This window comes from Betta splendens, chromosome 10 (genome assembly GCF_900634795.4).
Source record: "Betta splendens chromosome 10, fBetSpl5.4, whole genome shotgun sequence".
Lineage (NCBI taxonomy): Eukaryota > Metazoa > Chordata > Actinopteri > Anabantiformes > Osphronemidae > Betta > Betta splendens.
The window spans coordinates 17,205,957-17,229,374 of record NC_040890.2 but is presented as its reverse complement, the minus strand read 5'-3'; the positions used below and the strand labels follow the sequence as shown (position 1 = coordinate 17,229,374).

At 48.8% G+C, this 23,418-nt stretch overlaps 1 protein-coding gene and 1 long non-coding RNA gene across 8 annotated transcripts in view; one reads left to right on the top strand and one right to left on the bottom strand.

The window, feature by feature from the left end:
- si:dkey-237h12.3 (teneurin-3) overlaps positions 1-23,418 on the top strand; it is a 126,438-nt gene that overhangs the window by 79,799 nt on the left and 23,221 nt on the right. For 4 of the 7 annotated variants that reach the window (XM_029164893.3, XM_029164892.3, XM_055512455.1 and 1 more), the window contains 13 exons: positions 979-1,189; positions 2,238-2,339; positions 2,418-2,612; positions 3,715-3,915; positions 8,212-8,397; positions 11,411-11,431; positions 11,963-11,986; positions 12,929-13,075; positions 13,622-13,838; positions 18,499-18,618; positions 20,219-20,480; positions 21,270-21,537; positions 22,399-22,542. In XM_029164893.3, coding sequence (XP_029020726.1) covers positions 979-1,189; positions 2,238-2,339; positions 2,418-2,612; positions 3,715-3,915; positions 8,212-8,397; positions 11,411-11,431; positions 11,963-11,986; positions 12,929-13,075; positions 13,622-13,838; positions 18,499-18,618; positions 20,219-20,480; positions 21,270-21,537; positions 22,399-22,542 — 2,098 coding nt within the window. The remainder of the gene's footprint in view (positions 1-978; positions 1,190-2,237; positions 2,340-2,417; positions 2,613-3,714; positions 3,916-8,211; positions 8,398-11,410; positions 11,432-11,962; positions 11,987-12,928; positions 13,076-13,621; positions 13,839-18,498; positions 18,619-20,218; positions 20,481-21,269; positions 21,538-22,398; positions 22,543-23,418) is intronic. The other 3 variants (XM_029164896.3, XM_029164895.3, XM_029164894.3) reach the window with 2 other exon arrangements.
- The window catches only part of LOC114864199 (uncharacterized), a 33,555-nt gene continuing 25,244 nt past the window's right edge, over positions 15,108-23,418 (bottom strand). The window contains exon 3 of the long non-coding RNA XR_003787271.3: positions 15,108-16,037. This is a non-coding gene — a long non-coding RNA (uncharacterized LOC114864199). The remainder of the gene's footprint in view (positions 16,038-23,418) is intronic.

The window sequence follows — 23,418 nt, the reverse complement described above, 5'->3', positions numbered from 1 at the left end:
GCGTGCTACGCCGTTGCCTGCCGCAGTGCCGTGCAGCCTGCAGCCTCAGTCAAAGGTTCAGGTGTTGAGCAGGTGCGGCGCGAGCAGATGCACCGCTTTAGTCGTTTCGCTTGGCAGAAATGACTCGTTACTCCTTGTTTACCCTTAAATCAATGTTTGTTTGAAAAAAGCACACACACACACACACACACACACACACACACACACACACACACATGCAGGGAGACCATTCTGCTGCATCCCCTTTATGTATAGAGGAAAAACACACGCTGAGAGGAGCATAGTATGTTTATGTTGCGCTTTACTCTGCACATGGATCAGCTCCACTGGAAGATTATGACTCCCTGAAGACATATTTGGTTTATTTTTTGCTTTATTTTTCACAGCAACCTACTTAGTGCAGCGTGAGCGAGACCACATACTGTAATAAAACCAACATCAAGCCGTAAAACATGGGTTATACTTTTTACAGTCTGTTGGATTTAATTAGAACAAGACAAATAGGATCAAAGAGTTTCAAGTTGATCCATTTATTTGTATTCTACACCGGTCCAGTCGCACAAAACAACTTAAATGTTGAGTATCGGTACATTATCAGTCAATTTCACCGATTATAACGAACATGCTGTTAGTCTGTAAGTGCACTCCCATAAGAGTTATTATGTTTTTGAAATACTTTGGAGCGTTTGCCCCTGAGCCATATCAGCTCTATCAGTATACAAAGCACTCTCCACACAACATCTATCAACTCTAAATAACTGTCACTGAAAAATCAACATTTATTATACTCGACTATTTGCCGTGTACACAAACCTGCTCTGGCTGCGTCTTGCGTTATGACTTTGAAAACTTCCACCTCCACTGAGCTGCATACAAATACAAAGCATTCCATCCAAGCGTATGTGGAATCTCTGAACTCCCTCGCTTCTCGCGTTCCTGCTTTGATCGTTAAATGACCGGTTGCGTCGTCTCTCGCAGTACGACTTCGTGGAGCTGTTGGACGGCAGCCGGCTCATTGCCAAAGAGCATCGGACCCCCAGTGAACCGGAGAACAGGGCCCGTCTGGAGCACCCGGTCTCCGTCCACCAGGCCGGGTTCATCCAGTACCTGGACTCGGGAGTGTGGCACCTGGCGTTCTACAACGACGGGCGCAACGTGGAGGCGGTGTCCTTCAACACCATCATCCAGGGTACGAGGACGCACATCTGCTGATCGGCTGATGACTGCGATTGGAATGATGCGTAATGACATGTTTGGGACACTTTAATTTTCCTTAACAGCTGCGTCTGCCAACGCGAGCACTGAGCTTGTTGAAATTTCTGCCTAGTAAGTACAAACAAGTTGAGCTCCTCAAACTTTAAGCCACCTAGGAGGCAGAACTGGGGCTTCCATTGGGGAGGCGCTGGATTATTGTGCTCAGCACTATAATACAAGACTATACACATCATTGATCCTTACTTCTTAACAACCTCTTCAGTGTTCTAAAGTCTGTAAAATTTCCTTGTGGATTTTGTGGTAGGAAAAACACTAAGGTTCTGTGTCCTTCCGGGAATTCCATTGATCCAGCTGTACAAATATGAAGGTATCGATGTGTGAGGTCAAAATTGCCTGGGTCCAACACCGGCTCAATGAGCGGCCAATACAAGCCAGAGTAATAACAAAAAGTTTGCCCTCTTAGCGCCGATCAAAGTGAGGGTCCCGGTCTTTTGGGGGCGCCCTTTATGAGCGATGGTCTGTTGAATGAACACGAGATCTGTCTCCAGGATATGTCAGATTAACTTCAACTCAGAGGGGATTTGGGATGTAAACACTCAGGAGATTGCATGACTTGTATGGGCATGATCAGTCATTCAGGCGCTTGGTTGCGGGGGGAGCGGACGGGGGGCAAATGTATCAAAGCCAGTGGAATTATTTGGCGTAATTTAAAATGCCAGTGTGGCTTTTTATTAAACCTAAACCAGGCTTAGATCAGAACGGCCTGGCTGCAGCATACATGTTATGGAGGCTTAGACCTTAGTGGGACATGGACAAATAGCTGTAAATGTATGCCATGCCCGATACGGCTGCTGCTTAGATAGCTTGTGTTCACGCTGGGGGGAAGTTGGTGTCTTGCTTATCTCCAGCCATTACACAACCACACACATGTCAAACGCTGTATTACGGATGCATTCTTGATTTGCTCTAATATGTCAGTCTGAGTTATTAATAGTTGCACTTGCGCGTTGCTGCACCCGCAGAGTCTGTCACCGAGTGCACACACAACTGCTACGGCAACGGGGAGTGTGTGGCGGGATCGTGTCACTGCTTCCCAGGATTCATCGGGCCGTACTGCTCCCGAGGTAATTACCAGCCGCACACACTCCTGCCACAGTCCCGTCTGCCCCGCTGGGGATGAACTCCGCCCGTCTCCTCCTCAGCCGCCTGTCCGGTCCTGTGCAGCGGGAACGGCCAGTACACCAGGGGGCGCTGTCAGTGCTACAGCGGCTGGAAGGGCACCGAGTGCGACGTCCCCGTGTCCCAGTGCATCGACCCCCAGTGCGGGGGGCACGGCCACTGCGTGGCGGGCATCTGCGTGTGCGGCGCCGGCCACAAAGGGATCAACTGTGAACAAGGTAAACCGGGGGGGAAAAATGGCTTCCTTTCAGTAGAGTCCCAGCAGCCGACGCTCCGTAGCTGTGTCTGAGGCTCAGGGGGAATCAACACAGTCCATTGGTGAAACAATTGGTGTTTTCAACTCCGCTGAGCAGATAATGCTTTGGATGTTGTTATTGACACCCGGTGTATAAATTAACTCCCTCTTAGTGTTTAGACCACATGAGGCTACAAGCTGGAATAGATTGTGCAGTGGCCGTTGATGCATTCGCCTGTTGGAACGCTCCACAGTTGAAGACACCTGTTAAAATCGATCAGTCACTGGCATCTGTTCCTCAGTTTATCGAGAAAGCGCTTTTCTTTTTTCTCCTTTCTTGTCAGCCGCTTTCCGCTTCCCCTTTCACTTGTCCGTGCATTTACCTCCATCGATCTCCATGCAGACAAAAGGCAATTATCAGCCCGGTTATACATGTACAGGTCGCTGACCTTACATGCGAAGCCATATTGAGCTCACTAAATGAAGGCAGGCGTGGTGGTTTTTCCTCAAGTGAAGCCGTACGGGAAGGAATTTGTAGCTGAGAGCTCGCACACAGCGGCTCCGGTGTGATGAATCGGCCCCAGGTAAATAATCAATATCGGCGTCCGGGCAGATATGGAAATGCACAGAACAATGAGCTCCGGAGGAAACACAATAACGTCACAGAAAATTGTCCCTTGTTAGTAATGGCTTGATTATCTTAGTCATAATTGCCAATTATTAACCTAGATCAGCAAATTGATAATAGTAATTGATTACATCTGCCTCAATACTAATTGTGCCTCTTTTCATACGGCCTGTAATGGAGCATAATTAAGCTGTCAGGATATTGGAAGTACCCTGTAATATACTGTAAAGGAGCTAGTTGACTGTAGGCTGGGAAATGACTACCAGCCGCCACTAAACACTGCAGCAATTTCAGCTGTGGCTCAGCCGCCGTCATCTGGCTCAGAAACACTTCCACTCCAGAGGTGATTTTTGGCCGTTAGCCGAGTTAAAGTGGTCCGGGGTAAATAGGTGGGTTTGATATCCTGTTTCTGAAGTGGTAAACTGACAACACTGTGGTCCTCGCTGTGTGTTCGCAGTGGACTGTGTGGACCCCACGTGCTCCGGTCACGGAGCCTGTCATCACGGTGAGTGCCACTGTAACCCGGGCTGGGGAGGGATCGGCTGCGAGCTGTTGAAGAGCACTTGTCCAGAGCAGTGCTCCAGTCACGGCACCTTCAACACCGCGTCGGGGACCTGCGTCTGCGAGGCCAACTGGACGGGAGCCGACTGCTCCATAGGTCAGAGCTTCACCTTCTCACCACGCGTAGGCTTCTCACGTGATTCCAGCAGTTTATTATTGACCAACCTGCCAATAATTACTGTGCATGTAAAGCTAAAATATATATAAAAAACATCGGCAGGAACAAAAGCTTCCATATGATGTCTGGCAAGTTTCAAAACTTACTCTGTACAGAAAAATGTGGCACGCTCTGTGTTTTTATCTTCTTTGATAAAACCACTGCAGATGCCAAAGATGTAATTTTCAAAGTCTACAAAGTCGGACTGTAAAAGAATTTATGGCTTTCATGCGTTTATTGATGCCATTAGTTATGTTATTTCAACCAGTGCGGTGACTTTTATAGTGTCCCTATATGTGATTTGCTCTTCACCGTTTGTGTGGATGAAGTTTCTCAAACTGGTAATTGGCACCTTTTTTTTGTACTCATTCCAAATAAACTTCCCTCTCGCTGTGCGACGCACACACACAGTAGACGCCAGGTGTCCACAACAGCAGTATTTCAACCCACAGCCTTTATTAACAGGGTGTAGGACGGACTAATAGATCTATATCGTGCAGCGTAGTGTCTGTGTGTGGGTGTCGTATTAAAACAATTAGAACAAAAACAAGAAACAAAGTTTCAATAGAACAAAGCCAGAGTTTGAGCGAATGTGGCTGGATGTGACGCTTGCTTTGGTCTCGAGTGATTTACAAAAGGAAAATCACAATTTGAAGTCGCTTTTTACATCACATAGTATATTACAGTTGTAAAGACACAGTAAATGTGCCAGAGGTTGGACTGGATGAGTCACTACAGTGTATGAGATTGAAGAAAGCAACAACTATTAATTTGTGATGTTCCCCTGATTTATTCGGAGGCTATGAACCAAAGTGATGAACGGCCGCCTGACTGATCGGAGGCCTCGTCTCATCGGCTGCTCGGCTGTCGTGCCTGATGTTTGATGAGCGTTGAGTCACAGATTTCCTCTATTACTTTGAGTTTCACTCAGTTACAGGCCACTTTATTAGGTACACCTGCTTAATTCAACCCAGGACCGCAGCTCTGGCATTCATTTAAATAAAATTAAGCGGGTGAGTCTTTAGGTGTACCTAATAAAGTGGTCACCATTTTACTCTAAATTATTTAATGAGTAGAACGTTTAAAGCAATACAGAAATTTCTAAGAAATTGGACTCATCTCTCAGGAAGTCTTTGTTTAGTCAACACAAATACATTCAGATGCCTGAGAAAGTCTTGGTTTGTTTCCAAGTGAGAGAGAGAGCGTAATCTGAACTGACAACAGGAAGCCAACACAAAACCAAAGCTGCACTCGTATGAGGAGGGAGATGCTGACATTTGATAGCCAGGAGTCACTCAAGCTTACAAAGAGTGGAGCTCTCGGAAGGACTGAGGCCAAGTCTCCGTCTGGACTCTTCATTGTTTTCCCTTCACGCTCTCGGCTTCTTTCACAGCATCTGCACCAGAGAAGCTGCATTAAAACACGGAGTCTGCTGCGTTTTAGCCGGAGTTGATTTACGGGATCCTTATTGTCAAGAAATTCACCGACGGTGACGCGTTTGCGTTTGCTTTCAGCCTGGGCCTAAACGAACAAATAGGAAAAATCCAACGGCTTCATTATCGTCTGGACTAAATAAATCAAGCTGTGGCTGCGTTCACACCGTTAAAGGTCGGTAATCAACACTCGTGGCAAGCGTTGCTGTGGAAGTGAGCACATGTTAATGAGGCTCAGACGCAGCACTTCACTCCTGCGCGATCCGGCACCTGCCTGCGCGCATTCACACACTGGTTTCCAGCAGTTTCCCCAGAAGCAGCGCGGACCGCGTCCTTTGTCGCGAGGCGTAATGATGTGCCCCCCCCCACACACACACACACACACACCCCACAGCCGCTCGGCCCTCGGACACAGGTAGGTGACATGTTAGTTCAAGGGCCGTCTGCTATCAGGTGATTTATGCGCCGCTTCCTCCTTCACAATGGACTCGTTCCGCGGCCGGTCGCACTTAGAAGCAGGCGGCTGCAGTTTGTTTCTGTCAGCATAAAAGGCCTGTGAATATATATTTGTCCTAATTGAGCCATAAGGAGGCTGGACGGAGCGTTTGAGGCGGTCGAAGCGCCTTTGGAAGCTACGTGAAGCGCCGTTGTTTGTCTCAGCGCTTCCTCACGCGCTCTCACTTTCATTGTAGAGAGGCTCATTCTCATTCTAAACTCCACCACCGCCTCAGGCCCGTGCAGCGCAGGCCGGACGGCGCCGAGGTCCGAGTGGCGGGACGTCGGGCCCACCTGCTTGAGCGGAGGATTCCTTCTTAATTACCACTGCAGCTCTTCTTCAATTAAATAAACTTTAATTAACAATCACGTAGCGCGGATCGACTGCACACAACCCCTTTCCAGCTCGAGTCAGGGGCGTGTTAAAGGCAGATAAACACTTTTGCACTAATGAAAAATTGATTGCATAGATTCTATGGCAAGGAGGGATCCCCACGGAATCGAATGACTCCCCTCCAGAGACATGCTTAATATTCTACAGTGTCGGCTCGACTTAATCAGAACCATCCAAGGTCTCTCAATCGAAAGAAAAACTCTATTTAGAGAGCTGGGAACACACAGTTAAGAGCCAGTGAAGGGGATGAGTGTCTGGGAAGCAGTGGCTTAGAAAACAAAGATAAAAGGAGCTGATTTTATCAGCGTCTTTTTACATTCTGGACAGAAAACGATGCCTTCTGGCTCGCGTGCTTCCCCTGCAGGTTGGAGGCTTCAGACCTCTCACTTACGTTCATGTGTGGGACTCCAGCTCCTACTTGAGCTGCCTCCCGCTATTGTCGCAGCCTCCACGGAGGCTCTTGGTTCCAGTAAATGAGCGCTTCTTATTCCGGTGCAGGAGCGGCCGCAGCTTGTCGAGTAGCGCGCAGCGACGACGGATTCTGTCGCCACTCGTGGATTCAATCATCTGAATTATACTTTGGTGTAATTAACACAGATCCATTAGAGCGACGGTGCTGGTCGGGACGCGGCGGCTCGTCTGACGCCTGTCCACACTACAAGAAATGAGCTTCTGGGACGTTTGACACCTAAAAATGCTCTTGACGCTTATAGATCCTGAATTCCTGCACCGCTTTATTGGCTGTGCTCTGAATTTGATTTTTATTCTTTTTTTTTTTTTTTTGTTAGTTTAATTTTTGACAGGTTTGTGTATTTTCATGCTTCTGCACTGGTGAGAAAATCTGGTTCTTTAAAATGACTCCAATAAAAACACGTTCACGTGGCTGCAGAAACAAAAATGACAATATGTGGCGTGTGTGTGTGTGTGTGTGTGTGTGTGTGTGTGTGTGTGTGTGTGTGTGTGTGTGTGTGTGTGTGTGTGTGTGTGTGTGTGTGCGCATGCGTGCGTTGGGTTGTGCATTCTATGTTATTCAAGGTTAATTTTTCAGGGTGTACTTACATTGGCGATAAGCTTTGATGTCATTTCAGATGCTGAAAAGCAGTTGTTACGCTGATTGGAGCCGTTTGCTGATAAGCAAATTAAAGACGTCCAGCATTTGTTGCAGATTAGACATAAAATACATTTAAACCAGTTCCCACGTCTTGTACGCTGCAGTTTGAGGACACAGTATGTTTCCTTGTGATATTTTCTTTAAGGTTTATCTCTTTAATGTGCATTTGAGCACAGGCCGTTATGAGTCGCTTTTCTTTATAATCCAGGGCCACGGAGCTGTTGCGCCACGTTTTAGAGAACGCGACGTGCGAATTAAATGTCAAGAGAATTTAAAGGACGTCATTGTTCTCAGGGCCTGTAAAAACTCTGTATCTCTGACTGCTGTTCAAACAGAAGAGTGATGCTCCTTCACTTCTCTGCCTCCAAACCATTCATTGTGCTTTTTGGCAAAGTGTCCGTGACCGTCAGAGTCGAGGTTCCAGCGCTCTGACATTTTCTGTGTCCACTATGTATCACATGAGGTGAGGGAACGCAGTAAAACGCTGACATTTTCGGGGGAAAAATGACTCTTAAGTGTTTTTATGAATCTTTTGCAGCGTTTTTTATTCCCCAACCATCCAGTGGCTTTATGTTCTATAGCGCAGAGTGTAGGAAATGCAATGAAAGGCTGCCAGATAAACTTATTGGCCCACTTTAGCCGAAGGAGCCAACACTTCTCAGCAAACATCAGAGATTTTTTTCAGCGGTGGCAGATGCATCTGCACAGAATACAAAAATAAGCAGGCGCAGAAGAAAAGGGGGAGGAAGCAAAAAAAAAAAATAGAAGCTACATGTCTCCCTGGCTTTTTGTTTGTGCTACAGAGGTGTGTGTCGTGGACTGCGGTCCCCACGGCTCGTGCATCAGCGGCGCGTGTCACTGCGAGGAGGGCTGGACGGGGCCCGAATGCGAGCAGAGGGACTGTCACCCGCGCTGCATCGACCACGGCGTCTGTCGCGAGGGCAAGTGCGACTGCCACCAGGGCTGGACGGGCGAGCACTGCACCATCGGTGAGCACGGTGACGCACACACGCACGCACGCGCATGCACGCACACACACACGCACACAAACATGCATGCACGCACGCACGCACGCACACTTACACACACGCACACACACACACACACACACACACACACATGCACACACGCACGCACACGCATGCACGCACACACGCACACAAACACGCATGCACGCATGCACGCACACTTACACACACGCACACACACACACACACACACACACACATGCACACACGCACGCACACGCATGCACGCACACACGCACACAAACACGCATGCACGCATGCACGCACACTTACACACACACACGCGCAAGCACACACACACACACGCACACACACACACACATGCACACACGCACGCACACGCATGCACGCACACACACACGCACGCACACACACACATGCACACACACGCACACACACGCATGCACACACGCACGCACACACGCACGCCTGACAGAAGGGCGCCAGCTACAGACCACAATTCGTTTATGGGCAGGATTAAAAGGACAACTTTGGAGTGTGAATGTCAGAGTTTTCAGTGCAGTTTTTTAAGCATCTGTTGGAAGGTCACAGATGATGCCTGCCTGCTCCAAACAAGTGGCTCGACACAGTTTCCCAGTGATAAGTCGTCTCCGCTGATGCTATCGCTGCTTGGAAGGAGACTGCTGTTTCTCAGGTTTCCGCGGCTTCCAGCTGCAGCGGCTGAAATTAAGCGAGCGCATTTAGACGCGGACAATTCAGAGCCAGTGTCTAATGATAAGTGACCTTTATTGTGAAAGGCTCAATGGGCCTTTTGTGACGAGGCTTTTGCTTTCGGACTCGGCTGCTTTTGGTGCAGGTCCACTGTTGTTCCAAGTCTCTCACTGTGCGTCTGTGAGGTGCCAGAGCCCAACAGACGGTTTCCAAACTTTTTCCAAAATGATCAATGCAGCCAGTTTTTTTTTTTTTTTTTACACCAAGGGAGCAAATATATCTTTTCCACAGGGCTGTGTCACCTTTATGCTACAATACAGTCATCATTTAAAGGATTTTCTCTTTGCTCGCCTGTTTTATGTTGGATTCTGTTTGAAGATCTGAAACAGTTTAGTGCAGATACACACAGAAAGAGGAGCCGGTTTTCCACAGCACTGTACTTCTAGCACTAAGTCGGAGGAACATTCCCAAAGAAACGTGTTTATGTATTTATTTATTTGGGTGTTTGGCTTTTGCCGCTTCTAGAGGAATCATGCTGTGTTCCAGTTTTTCATAGCAACAGCTCCGCATCATCAAAAACATGTGAGCTGGTTTAAATTAATTAGGTATGTGTTAAACCCTGTTTTGAATTCATCTGCCTTAAGATAATCAAAGATGCATTTTTATATCCAATCCCTTCTTCCCACTCGTGGAAATTAAATAGATGCTATATTCCCACCAGCTGTCTCGGACTCTTCCCCTTTTAATATTTTTTTTTTAATTTCACATCAACTTTGTAATTTTTCTTTTCCATATTTCTGTTAGATATTCCTCTTTAATGCGGCCCGAGCGCTGCTCGTCGGGTAGCGAGTCGGGGGCAGGTATTGAGGGAGCCGAGGAGCCGCCGCTCGGCCTCTTTGGAATATTATTTTCCTGAAATGGCAGCGCTTCACCTGGCATTAATGAGGATAATGAGTTGTGAGATGTCACTTCCTATTGACCTTTAGCTCCGACGTCCTCGACACCGGAGCCCCTGTCAAAGGTCCCGTAGTTAAACCCTGACACGCCGCGTCAAACAGCATTCCCCCAAGTGTCGTCTCCAACCTCTCAATGACGACCAGCGCTCGGCGGAAAATAAAAGGATCTGGCTCTCCAAACTATTGAGCCCTAATTATGTATTTACAAGTTCTCTCATCAGCAATTCCCTGCTCCGTCCGGCGCCAAGTCGTCTCTCAGGGAACAGGAGATAGCGCTGAGGCAATTGTTGCAGGGTCACATTCCTGATTGTATTAATCTTTCCCTCCTCGGGGCGACTGCGCCGTCCGTTCCTCTTTCTTCGCTCCTGTTTAAGGCTCCTGTCAGGAAAGTAACTCCTCGCTTCGGACGCCGCGGCGGTGAATGGGCAGTGCATTACCTTTTCTGAGGGAACCGGGAGCTTATTTTGTCTTTCAAACCCTGAATAACTGCCATTTGCACAAAGCGCCTTTTAATCACATTACACGGCCGGCGCTTGAATAGAGGACTTCCTCGGCCGCTCTTTTGTCGCCGGCATCGAGATCCTGTTTTATATGCAAGGCTTAACCCATTGTCGCTGCTTTCTCAGCACTGCAGTTTACCACTAAGGTGTTTTGGATTGGTCTTAGTGTACTGCCGGTTCATTGCTGAGCAGTTGTTGAAATCACTGAAGTGGAGATGACAGTAAAATTGAAAAGGGGGGGTGCTATTGGGCTCATGATGAATTCATATTAGAGCGAGGGCGAGGCTGCGTGCGTCCTGACAGGCAGACGGGGAACATGTTTTGAAGCGGGGCCCAGATGAAACCGACTCGCACCGTCACAAAACAACCAGCGTTATAACACTCAGATATCAGGAGAAGCCGCGTGTTCTTCTTTGTGTTACCCTGCCTTGCTTCGGCGAAGCCAAGCAGATGGAGAGTGTTAACAATGAATATTTTACTCCGCCGAAGATGCCGATTTCTGTGTTTTTCCTTCCCCGCGCTCTGAAACACAATCATCATCCAAGCAGCTTTTGCACAGAAACATTTTGTGATTGAAGCATCTGTAATTCTGATTAATCACTCGCTGCTTTAGTTAACATCTTCACTCTAAGTTCGTTAAATACGGAATCTTTCCCAACTGTAACTGCGAATCTTCTAAATCTGCAGCATGTGTCTCTTTTTCTGAAATCAATTTTCTACTTGTTTATTCTATTTGCATGTCTCTGCTAACTCCTACTCATCCAATCTCCTTTCTATTTTGTGTTTGTATGCCTGTCTGCCCACCTGTCTTTCTCTCCCCAACTCCCTCTTGGCTTTCATGTTTAGCCCTGGATTCCAGAGTATCAGGTAAAAAACACTTTTGCTTGAGAATTATACACTGCTCTTGTGATGCTTTTCTGATCCTGATTCTGCTCAACAACTTTTTATTTTGCTTAAAAATGTAAACTCTGTTTTAGAAAAGAATACAAAAAAAAAAAATAGGTGAGCTCGCAGCTTTCCTCTCTTTCAGTAATATCAGCCATATCCTGTCAATCATGCTTAGCTTGTGAGCCACTCGGCTCAATCGCCACAACTGCTGTGATTTGCATACGCAGTCGAGAGATTGAAAATTAGAGCAGAAGCTAAAAACGTGGCAAAGGCAACCGTAATCTTCGGGGAAACTACCTGCAAAGCTTCTTTTTCCAAAAAAAAAAAAAGAGAGAGAGAACATTTAAACCAGGTTGGCAGGTACATCAGCTTTATGCCAGCAGCCGTTTCCACTTTTTGTGCTGCCTGTAAGTTACAATAAGTAAATGTGTTTGTCAGTCTTAGCTCTGCCACAACAGAGATAAGTAATTTTCTTTTCCAAATGTTTCCCTTTCCTCGGTTGTGTAATAGGAGCAGTCAAGATAGGATATAAAGGTAAATTGAACCACTACACCCCCAAGGGAGATTGTCACAAACAATCCCTCCCTGCTCTCTGTCTTTCCTAGCACGGCGTTTATACACCTGTTCTATGTCCGAGTCGATCATAATGTTTCTGCTGTGATCCTGCTCCCCCTCGATATGTTCGCTCATCCCCTGTCCGTCTTAACCAGTTTCACACCAGACTCCACGCCCCCCCCCACCTCCACCTTCCACACCTTCCTGTCTAATTCCCTGTGTGTGCCAGATTAAACGCCCTGAACTGGTGTGGTTCGTGTTTGGGCTCCCTGTCTCACCCTCCACTAGAAGGAATGCGATCTGGCAGCAAGTGCTCTGTTCTCACTAAATGTAGAGACTCCCCTCTTGCCCCCTCCCCGATTTACATATATACGTCCCTTCCTCTTTGATGTTGCTGTTACTTCACATGAGTGTTTCTAGCGTCTGCAGTGGACTGTTCTGAGATGGACGCTCGTAAATGGGCACCTCGGAACTTGCAAAGAATCATCCTTCTACGTCCTCAAAAAGAGAAGGACTCAAATTGCCTAAATTCGACTGCGGTGTCTGTGCTCGTGATGACTCACGCAGCCAAACGTCATGTGGAACAAAAAAAAGCTAATGAACAGGACTCGGCTCTGCGTTCACAGGATCTTCCATTGGCCTGTAACAGTCGCGGCTCCTCAGCAGGATTCTCCCTCATTTGTCTCACACATTTCACTTCTCGCTGTAGCTGAACGTGGTCCTGTAGCTCATGTGAAACGACTGTAACCCTCTACACCCTCACCCACATCCCCAGTCCTGTCAGAGGTGTACATACTGTATGTTCTCTTTTATCATTCCTTTGTCCCCCCTCTGCCCCCTCGTCCACTCTAAACAGCCCCCCCCCGATTTCCGTGTTCCTGACTCGTTCGGCTGTTTGACACGTACATGATGTGTTGACAGACGGCTGCCCCGGGCTTTGCAACAACAACGGGAGGTGCATCCTGGATCAGAACGTGTGGCACTGCATCTGCCAGTCAGGATGGAGAGGGCTGGGGTGCGACGTGGCCACCGAGACGCTCTGCTCCGACGGCAAGGATAACGAGGGAGGTAGGACGGAGCCGGCGAGCGAGCGAGCGGGCGAGCGAGAGAGCGAGCGGGAGAGCGAGCGAGCGCCTCGACAAACAGTCCTTTAGCGGCGCCACAAACCCGTGCGCCGCGCGTTGTGCCACACGCAAAATTGGCTTTGATGTGGCTCCTCAGTGACAGTGCAAGCAAACAAAACAAATCAATCATACATAAAACATCACTGGAAAGAATATGCAAATGTTGTAGCAGAGCAGATTGTTAAACAGCGTGCTTTAAGAAATACTGTAGATCACTCATGAAGAGTAGTTGTGATTATAAATGAGTTGTCAACAAAGTGGAGGTTTTGTTGTTGCTTTTTCTGAACTGCGGCCCGTCCTGATCCCAGTCCAGAACTTTTGAGGTCCGGACGCGCCTCTCTGCCTTCGCGCCGCCTCTGGACCCGCGCTGTCACCGCCGCGACCTCGGGTTCGCGCCGGCCGTCGCCCGTGCGCAGCGGAGCTCGACGGCCGGCGTGTCCCCCGTCTCACCCGTCTCACCCGTCTCACCTGTCCCTCCCGCTCGTTCCAGATGGGCTCGTGGACTGCATGGACCCCGACTGCTGCTCTCAGGTGGCCTGCCAGGGTCAGACCTACTGTCGCGGCTCGCCCGACCCCTCGGCCGCCGCCACGCAGGGCCAGGGTTCAGCGCCGCAGCCCGCGTCCAGAGGCTTCTACGAGCGCGTCAGCTTCCTGATTGGCCCCAGCGGCAGTCACGTGATACCCTGGGATAACCCCTTCAACAGCAGGTAGGCAGCTTAATGAATTACTGACAGCTCTTTAATTATTTGGATCACGCTAGTTGTTTGCTGTCTCATTACCAGTTGGGAAGAGGCACCTGTGTTTGTGCAGCCACTCCAAAACGTCAAAGCGTGTCACATCTTCTTTGTCTTTGCAGCCGCAGCGACACCAGCGTTGCTATTGCCAAGAGTGCTCTCTGTTTTATCCCAGCGAAGCCTCGGTTCCTGCTAAAAACAATCATTATAGCTGTAAAAACACCAGCGTTAGCGTTCGCGAGCCACGAGTACGAGGCCGCGTGGGCCTCCAGATTGAAAGGGAATGTATATGTTATCATAAACAAAAATATTTGATCATCTCGTGGACTGATGATAAGACGGTAGATTTCAATATCTGAGGCCAACGCACTTAAACAGACTTCTCTTTGATATAAGCTAGAAAGGGTTTCTTGCCTTTCCAACAGAAAAGCCCATTAAGTCAGTGCCATCACAGAGAGTCAGAAAGTTAATGTTGTTTTGGACTCTAACATCAAAGTGGCAAATGTAATTTTTTTTGCTTTGTGTTCTCGCTAGATGCAAAATCTATAGAAATTGCTCCTATTGTGGCGCTTACGTAACACGTAAATTGACTCATTTTCCACTTAGGGCAGTTTGGGGTTCTTTTTTAGTTTGACAGATCGTAAAGGTGCTGTTTTCTGTCTTGTTGCGAGGTAAATGGCTGCAAAGTGTTCCACAAAGTATCGCTTTCATCGGATTTCGCCTGGCGGACGGCGATGACGTTCCGTCTGCCGCTCCAGACGCGTGGCCCAAACGTTGAGCCACTTAACACTGAGTCTGGAGTTGTTACCGGATATCATCATCAAACTTTTAATCTGTTTATGCGGTTTATGAAACTCTGCTGATAATAATAATAATGATGATTATGAATGTCAGCCTGCCTCGGTCTTTGTTTCATGTGCTTTTAGCGGACGTTCGCATGGTAACTATCATCATGTCAACATTGTCACTGTGAACATGACTAACAGATTACTAACATTAAGTCCGGGCGCTGCTGCGCCGCAGCACCGGCCACGCTAACAACAGCCGCTACCCACCGCGCTGCTATTATTACGCTCCACGGACGCCGATGGGCATCATACAATCATGATACATGACTGTACGGGTTTTTAGCCCGGCTCATTATTCCTGGCGCTTTTGCAGCGTGCATGTGGAGGGGAGGGGGGGGGTTTATGGGGTTCATCCAGAGCGAAATAAAGTAAAAGTAGAAATACCATCGCGCTACATCAAACGCAGGAGACAGAGTTATGTTTTTCCCCAAGACCTCATGCTCTCCCACATCTGTTCAGAATCAGGAGTAGAGTTTGTTTTGTGAGTGATGGAGAGGGAAATGATTGCCAACTGTGTGCGCGAGGCTTTGGGAATATTTCCTCCAATAGTTTAAAGTAATCCTTATGTAAATAGCATGCTTTACTGAAAATATAGAATGAGGCGATACCCCCCCAGCCGGGTTCTTAGTAATCCTCATCCTCATTGTCTTCAGCTTACTGTCGATTTCATGTCTGGCAGTAGCATTAACTCTCTTGCTCGGGAATATTCATTTGCCTTTTTATCTCCTTGTAGAAGTTAGTTTTACAGTCAAAACATTGTGGCGCATTCGAGACGCTCGGCAGCTAAATTTGACAAAATTAATTACCTTTTTTTTTTTCATTGTATCTTATCGGCACAAACACGGCGCACATGAAATATTATTTTGAGACGAGTGGCATAATGAAGTAGTCCGCAGCAGTGGCGGAGTTTGTTTGGAGCCCCACATTTATCAAACATTCATTGGAGGTTATAGGGTGAATAATTTATCGACAGCCTTTGCAGGGCGTACATTATAAAAAAGTCTGCGGAACAATGAGAGCGCAGCCGCTCGACTTCACTCTGCAGCGGTGACTCTGACGTCTGCAACAGGAGACGCAGACGCTTAGAGGTCATTGTTGTATTTTTTAAGACGCTTCGGTATAAGTCAAAAAGCAGGAATTGATTTTAGTGTGTGGTCAAGTTCCAGCGCTCGGTGGTAAACTTGTATCTCCTATAGCACAGAGAATAAAACATGTGTTGCGGTTTAGTCTTTTTTTATTTTTCCGCCGCCGCTTCTCCCTCAGCCGTATCACATGTCCCCACACAAGTCTCCCAGTGGGTCTTCAGATGGTGTTTTTCTCCAGCCTGCGTGAGACAACGACAGATAAGAATGCATGAATTATATGATTCATTTCTGGGGTCTCAGCAGGTGGTGCGGCTTGGTGTTTGTTTGGAGCGTCGCTCTTGTAGCATCCGTCTGCCTCTCCAAAGATTAATAGAGACACAGGCGGGAAAGAGTGAACCTTCGCCCGGGCTCTTAAGTGGCCTTGTTCCCTGAGCCGGTAAATAAAGGATAGGACAGAGTTGTGCCAGGCGTGGAGCGGGAGGGGAAGAAGAGAGGCTAAAGCTGTTGATCATCCCTGTCTCATATACGTAATGACCCAGAGATAAAGTGGCAAAATGAGACATCTTCTGCCCAACACTGACAAATACAGAGGGAGCGCTTAAAATTGTGCTCCGTGGTTGAGAAGTGGGGAGTGATTAAATGTTGATGGAGAAATATAGCATTGCCTCCCCCTCTTAGCTTCAAAGAAGGGACTGACTTAACAGATTACTTCCCACTTAACAATATACGAGGGTGAAGCGGCGTCGGGGCAGCTCCACCTGAAGGGCACGCGGTCGGCTTGAATAATTGCACAGGCTGCTTTAATCACGAGCGAACCGTCCACGTCTGTGATTTATGTAACAGAAATGCCGAAGGAAAATAGAGGTTTTAAGGCCGGGGGGGGGCTGGAGGTGGAGGGGGCTCTGACCAGGAGGGAGAAATCTGGGTGGGGAAGGTGAATGAGTAATGAGTACTAACCAGCGGAGAAGTGGCCGTAAGCGAGGCGTTTAACCCCCCGCCCGCCTCCACCCTCCACCTCCACCCGCCCCATGGACCCCCATCACCTCCAACTAACCCCCCAGCACCTCCACCCCCCCGGCGGTCCCCCCCCATCACCTCAAACTAACCCCCCATCACCTCCACCGCCCCCACCCCCCCAGCACCTCCACCCGCCCCTACGACCCCCCATCACCTACACCCCCCCCCGGCGGACCCCCCCATCACCTCTAACTAACCCCCCACCACCTCCACCCACCCTTATGACCCCCCGCCACCTCCACCCTCCACCTCCACCCGCCCCGTGAACCCCCATCACCTCCAACTAACCCCCCATCACCTCCACCGCCCCCGCCCCCCCATCACCTCCACACACACCCCCGGCGGACCCCCCCCCCATCACCTCTGACTAACCCCCCAGCACCTCCACCCACTCCTACGACCCCACCACCACCTCCACCCGCCCCCGCGGCCCCACTCTGTGCCCGGCCCAGGAGGCCAGCGCTCCAAGGCCCCGCCAGGTGCGAAGGCACATAAAAGTATAGGTGGAAACTTTGCTTTTTATTCCAGGGGCGTTTTATTTGCCTTTTCTTGACTTCAAACCAACAAAACCTTCACATGCAGACTCGCCGCTCTTTAGCGTGTCACTTTTTATTTGTATTGGAAATGCATTTTCCGTTCACATCTCTTCTATTTATGACTTCACCTTTCTACACGGCGGTGGCGATTCTTTTGTAATGCAGCGCCGCTTCCTTTTTTTTTTTTTTCAGACCCCCGTTTTCATTTTGTCTTTGTGACAGTTTCGCCTCCAGCGCTGCATTTTGTTGTTTTGAATCCCTATAAAGTGCCTCTTGACACATCAGCCGCCGAGTTTTGCAACTTCTCGCATCAAGAGGACATCTGTAACCGCGTTGAAGAGCTCATTCCAACACAGGCCGCGCTGATGTATTATCTTTCATCACAGGCGTTACCACAGACGTTTATCACGGCGGCGAGCATCAGACGTGGGTGCGACACTGACAAAAGGAAGAAGAAGTGGGAATAATCAGCCTGGATCACACACCCTTCAAAATACAGTTTAGAGAAATCCTGAATACGGAAAACACTGAATATTTCTCTCTTGAATCTTATTTGAGGAGTATTTTGGTTCCAGAATTTTAGCGACTTCACTTAGAATCCTGATCATTCATAGTAGCTGTGAATCATGTTAGCTGATTAACGTGCTGTGTGTTTTCCACTCTCGGCTCTGAAGCCCCGTGTTTTCTGCGCTGCCCTCACAAATTGAACCGCCCTCAGAGCCGCGGCTTTGTATGTTGCATCTTCTTATTTTTTTTTCCTACATAATAATGCTTTTAATAAAAATGGGGCTTAAGCATGAGCGAAACGGCATCCATTAGCGTGTCCTGCTGGAATATAAATGCTGCAATATGTGTGCAAGATGCTACAAACTCTGAACGGTCCTCCACGTCTTGGAAACCGCATCGCACTGAATTATGGGCTTTTAAAGGCGGTAAACAAGCGGTGAAAGGTGCTCTGTAAGGTGGCATTTTCATGAATAACAACCGGCGGTGTGTGTGTTCCTCCCCGGTCAGTAAATCATACCTCCTCTCTTATGCTGCTGGCAAAAGGATGACAGTTGTTAACAGCGCTGATGCCGTGGCTGCATGTTGATGCCGGCTGCTATTGTTTGTTTACTCAACCCTCTCTGTTTGTTTGCCCACACAGCCTGGCGTCAGTCATCCGGGGTCAGGTCCTCACGGGAGACGGGACGCCGCTGATTGGAGTCAACGTGTCTTTCCTGCACTACCCAGATTACGGCTTCACCGTCACGCGGCAGGACGGCATGTAAGGCGGCCTCTGTGCAGCGCTGGAACGGGCGCCGCTCATTTCCATACCCCCGAGAAGCCTGGCAACGCGGGCCTTTAGGTTCAACCCCTGCCCTCGCCATTATTTATTTATGGCATGCATGGCTGTCCCCAGACTAGGAGGGAGAAACGGAGGAAGAAGCTGTCCGGCGGTGGGAGAGTCGTCCTGGCACTCGTCCAGGAGCTGCACAAAACAAATCGAAACAGCAGCATATTGTGCCCTAGAACAATTCCTCATGCAAATGTCACAGTGGTGGGGGCCATTTTGAACCAGGCTGTTTAAAATGCATTGAATCAGCGAGGATAGAATCAATCTGCCCGTGGTGTAGTAAAACATGGGATTACTGTCTGACCTTCTCCTGCTATTACCACAGAGGGGTCCTCAATAACGGGCGCACATACATTCAGCACCCGCCCGGCGCATGTCGCATGCTTTGCAGCGAGGGTTCATTTCAGGTGGGTGCGAGGTGGCTTCTGGTTTTGCAGATGCTCACGCGGGAGAGTGAAGCGTTTTGGTGGGGTTGTGCTTATGAGGCGGCGCCAGCGTGGAATAAAAGGCTTATGAGTGACAGAGAATTGTACAGCTGTTGTTATGAAGGACAATCCACGGGCCCCCAGATAGCCGGGGATTAGCTGATTTCTTCAGATATTCCGCCCTGTAACTCTTCTGACAAGAAGCGTGATAAATGGTCGGGGATAATCACACTTGGTTAGCCAACAGATCCGCTCGAGAAGGAGGAGGGGGGGGGGGGGGGGGCAGCATCAAAGCCTGGCCTCTTGCAGCTGTGAGCTCCCCACTGCCCAAAGTGGAGAGAGCTGGAGAAGGAAGCTGTTCTAGGTCAGCTGCACAGCTTGGCTGCTGGCGTGTGTGTGTGTGTGTGTGTGTGTGTGTGTGTGTGTGTGTGTGTGTGTGTGTGTGTGTGTGTGTGTGTGTGTGTGTGTGTGTGTGTGTGTCACTCGGAGCGTGTGCACGTGAATGCATGCAATGTCACCACACAGATGCTTTACCCCCTGGGTAGCGCAGCTCGACGAATATATAGAGCAGCACTTCAAAGGCTCGCCCTTCATTTCCAAACCAGTAACTTTACCCTGAGTAATGTCGTACTAATTAAAACCAGTTCACCAGAGAACACTCCCAGGACTGGAGACTCCAAACCAAATTCAACCATGAAGTGTCATCCTGCACCACGCTTGGTTAAACAAAACTTATAAATTAGATCCGGTGAATGATAATATATGGAGGCTGTGCAGAGGGAATTCATTTGATAAAGAAAAGTTCTCTCTTCCGTTGAAAAAACATTATGGGAATGGAGCCGATCTGAATTTTTACAGCAGCCTGAGTCCTGGTCATTCTTCTGTAATAAAACAAATAACACAGAAAGTTTACTGGCTTCTGGAAATGTCACACAACTGGAACGAAAGCCGTCCCCTGAGGAAAAAGGACAAGTCCTCAGTTCACAGGAAACCCCTCCGATGTCCTTAAACGCGCCGTTATTTCAGCAGATTTGGACCAGGCTTGCGTTTCTGAACGGACTCTCCCTGTGACTGACCGGCCCGTGTGGTCATGTGACCCCGTCCAGGTTCGACCTGCTGGCCAACGGCGGCGCCTCCCTGACGCTGCGCTACGAGCGCGCCCCGTTCCCCACGCTGCTCCGCACCGTGTGGCTGCCGTGGAACGTGTTCCACGTCATGGACACGGTGGTGATGAAGCGCGAGGAGAACGACATCCCCAGCTGCTACCTGACCGGCCTGCTGCGGCCCAACCCCCTCATCGTGGCCACGCCCCTCTCCACGCTGTACAAGACCTCCCCGGAGGACAGTCCCATTATCCCCGAAACCCAGGTGAGACCGGAGGCCCCGCGTTTCATGACTTTTATGGTAATTTGTAAACGAGTTCTCGTATCTAGATATTTTTACGGGCATGAATAATTTAACTAATGCTTGATCCCGACCTTACAAGTTTGGATACGCCACACACAAGCGCAGTGTGACGATAATGCTGTTATCTTCCTTTTACCATGGCTTCGTCCGATTTGCCTTTCAGTTTGCCTTTGAGCTCTGATTGAATTCCGGCATCTCCCCAAATACTGAGCCAGAAATTGTCTCGCAACAACGCTGATAAATGCGGAGGGCAAATCTCATGGAGGTTACATGCCTCAGGAGTTGGTTCGTATCCAAACTGCCCAAATCAGACTTGAAAATCCCCACATGCAAAATGTGATTCCGCAGCTTTCGCTGTTTAAACTGATTAGAAGAAACAGATCCGTGCTGCATTTGAGGCGAAAAAAGGAACCCAAATTGCTTGGACGTGCCTCAGCACGAGCGCACATGCCGTATCATAGAGAGTACGACTCGTAAGTTATTAGAGTTAGGACGTGCGAGTGTTCTCAGACTCAAATAATGAGGAATCCATTTGGTGCCTGTGGAGTTGTCTCCGTTTGCATATGGACTGATACAATCGGGTTCGACGTGGAGTAAGTGGAACTTACAATATGTGAGCTGCTTAAACAGCTCAGAAAGGTTTTAGTTTTCACATTGCACCTGCATTACTGTACTTACGGTAATTACCATAGTGCTACTCTCTGACTATACTATTTAGCAGCAGACTGACGGCTAATTATGAAATCACAGGTCCTCCATGAGCAAGTGGCCATACCGGGCAGCGACCTCAACCTGGTCTACCTGAGCTCCAGGGCAGCTGGCTACAAGCCCATCCTCAAGGTGCTGCTGACCCAGGACCGGCTCCCCTTTGGACTGATGAAGGTCCACCTGATGGTGGCCGTCATGGGCCGTCAGTTCCAGAAGTCCTTCCCGGCCTTCCCTGACCTCTCCTACACCTTCATCTGGGATAAAACAGACGCCTACAACCAGAAGGTCTTTGGCCTGGCAGAGGCTGTGGGTGAGTTCCCGCTGTGAAGCTGCTGACTGAAGATGTTGTATAAGCAGGTTCACAGTCAGATACCCACACTACCTCCAAGCAGTGAACCTTGGTTGAACCTTTGAAGCCCACTTCTTTATTTATTTCTTAAATGAAGGATTATTTAGCCGAGGACTGATTTTGTTACCATGAGCAATAAAGCTTTAGCAGCTGGTGTAAAATCCTGAAATCCCCCAGTGCTGCATTTTTGAAGGCCACTGCTCTTTTGCTGACTTCTTTGTTTTGCATGTATGATATTTCAGCAGCGGTGCACTGACTAAAATATTGCCTATGAGGCAGTGGCCTGAAAAAACAGCAAGGAGTCAATAGTAACAATAAAAATGACAAATACCACCAGGGCCATTTAATTGGATTAAAATGATGATGCTGTTGCCTTAAGGTGCCATTATTGCACCTTATTTACAGATTTGCATTTAAAAAAACACACACAATCAACAGCATTCACATCTGGCTGCAACTGCAGCTGTAGCATTTACGACACTGACTATAATGTGCTGCACCTCAGCCTTTATTGGTAAAGAATTCATGCCACTTTAGAGACAATCTTGTGTTTATTCGCATTTACACGAGATGGACTCGAAAAATGAAAGCAGCGCACATAAAACACAAACTGTGCAGGTGAGAGCCATAAACCCCACGGGTCTCCTAAAATCATCCCAGCTGGAGGAAATTACAAAGAGAAAGCAGAAACAGCGACTACGGGAGGAAAGAGGCCCAACGTGGGCTGAATGTCGTAACGACCGCGGGCTCATTGCCGCCGTAATGTCAGGCGAGGCGGCCGCAACCTTGCTCACTGTAGGTGTCTGCTGTCATTACTTACAGTGTCGGTGGGATATGAATATGAGTCCTGCCTTGATGTGGTGCTTTGGGAGAAGAGGACGGCGGTTCTTCAAGGCTACGAGCTGGACGCCTCCAACATGGGAGGGTGGATGTTGGACAAGCACCACGTCCTGGACGTCCAGAACGGTGAGGAGCGCGTGCGCTCTAAGGGCACAGGCAGGTGGTCTTTACCCGGAATCACTGCAATAAATACTTGAATCCAAATGAAATATGGTTCATCATCCCATGCGCAGATAATAGAAGGGAGTTTTGAAGGGCCGATCCTTCACCGTAATGGCAGAATAAATCAGTGAGTAAATCACCGGGGTGCAGGACTCGCCGTGATTCCACACGGCTCAGCTATTTTAGGAAGACAGCGGCCTTTTTGGCTGCCGGCGGAGGCCGCCGCTTTTGATGAACAGGCGTCATGTTGCATTAATTCAACGAAACTAAATTAATTTCTCGCCCTGTCATCAATCAGAATCGCTTTAATTGCCAAGTACAATAAATAGACACGAGTTAGTCTTTGTCCTGACGGCGCGCGGGGACGCGAGACGCCGGCGCATGCATAATGGAGGCGCTGCAGACGTGTGCAGCCCTGAGTCATTGCTAGGTTACAGTAGCGAGGCTGTGACACTGTAATCTGGAGAATTCAGTGCTGCGGTACAAGTGTGCAGGCAGTAATATGACTGCAATTATAAAAAATGGGCCTCGGGGTAGTGTGCATTGTCAGTTTGCCAGGCTGCTGTTGTGACATTAAACCCACTCCGGCTCACAATCGTTGTTCCAGTTGTCCAATGCAATTTGTGTCCCTTTCATCTTGAAAATAGTCGGGGTTGCAGACACGGCCTTCGGCGGAGTCCAGAGACTCGCGCCGCGCAGCTGGAGACCGGGCCGGACTGTTAGGTTTCTGGCGGTTCGATTGGACCGTCCTTGTTTTTCTGCAGGTTTGAATGCGAGCGTGGGAGAAATCTCGCGTTCGCTTAATTGCTTACATTTGCACAAGCCTGAAATTGATGGTCA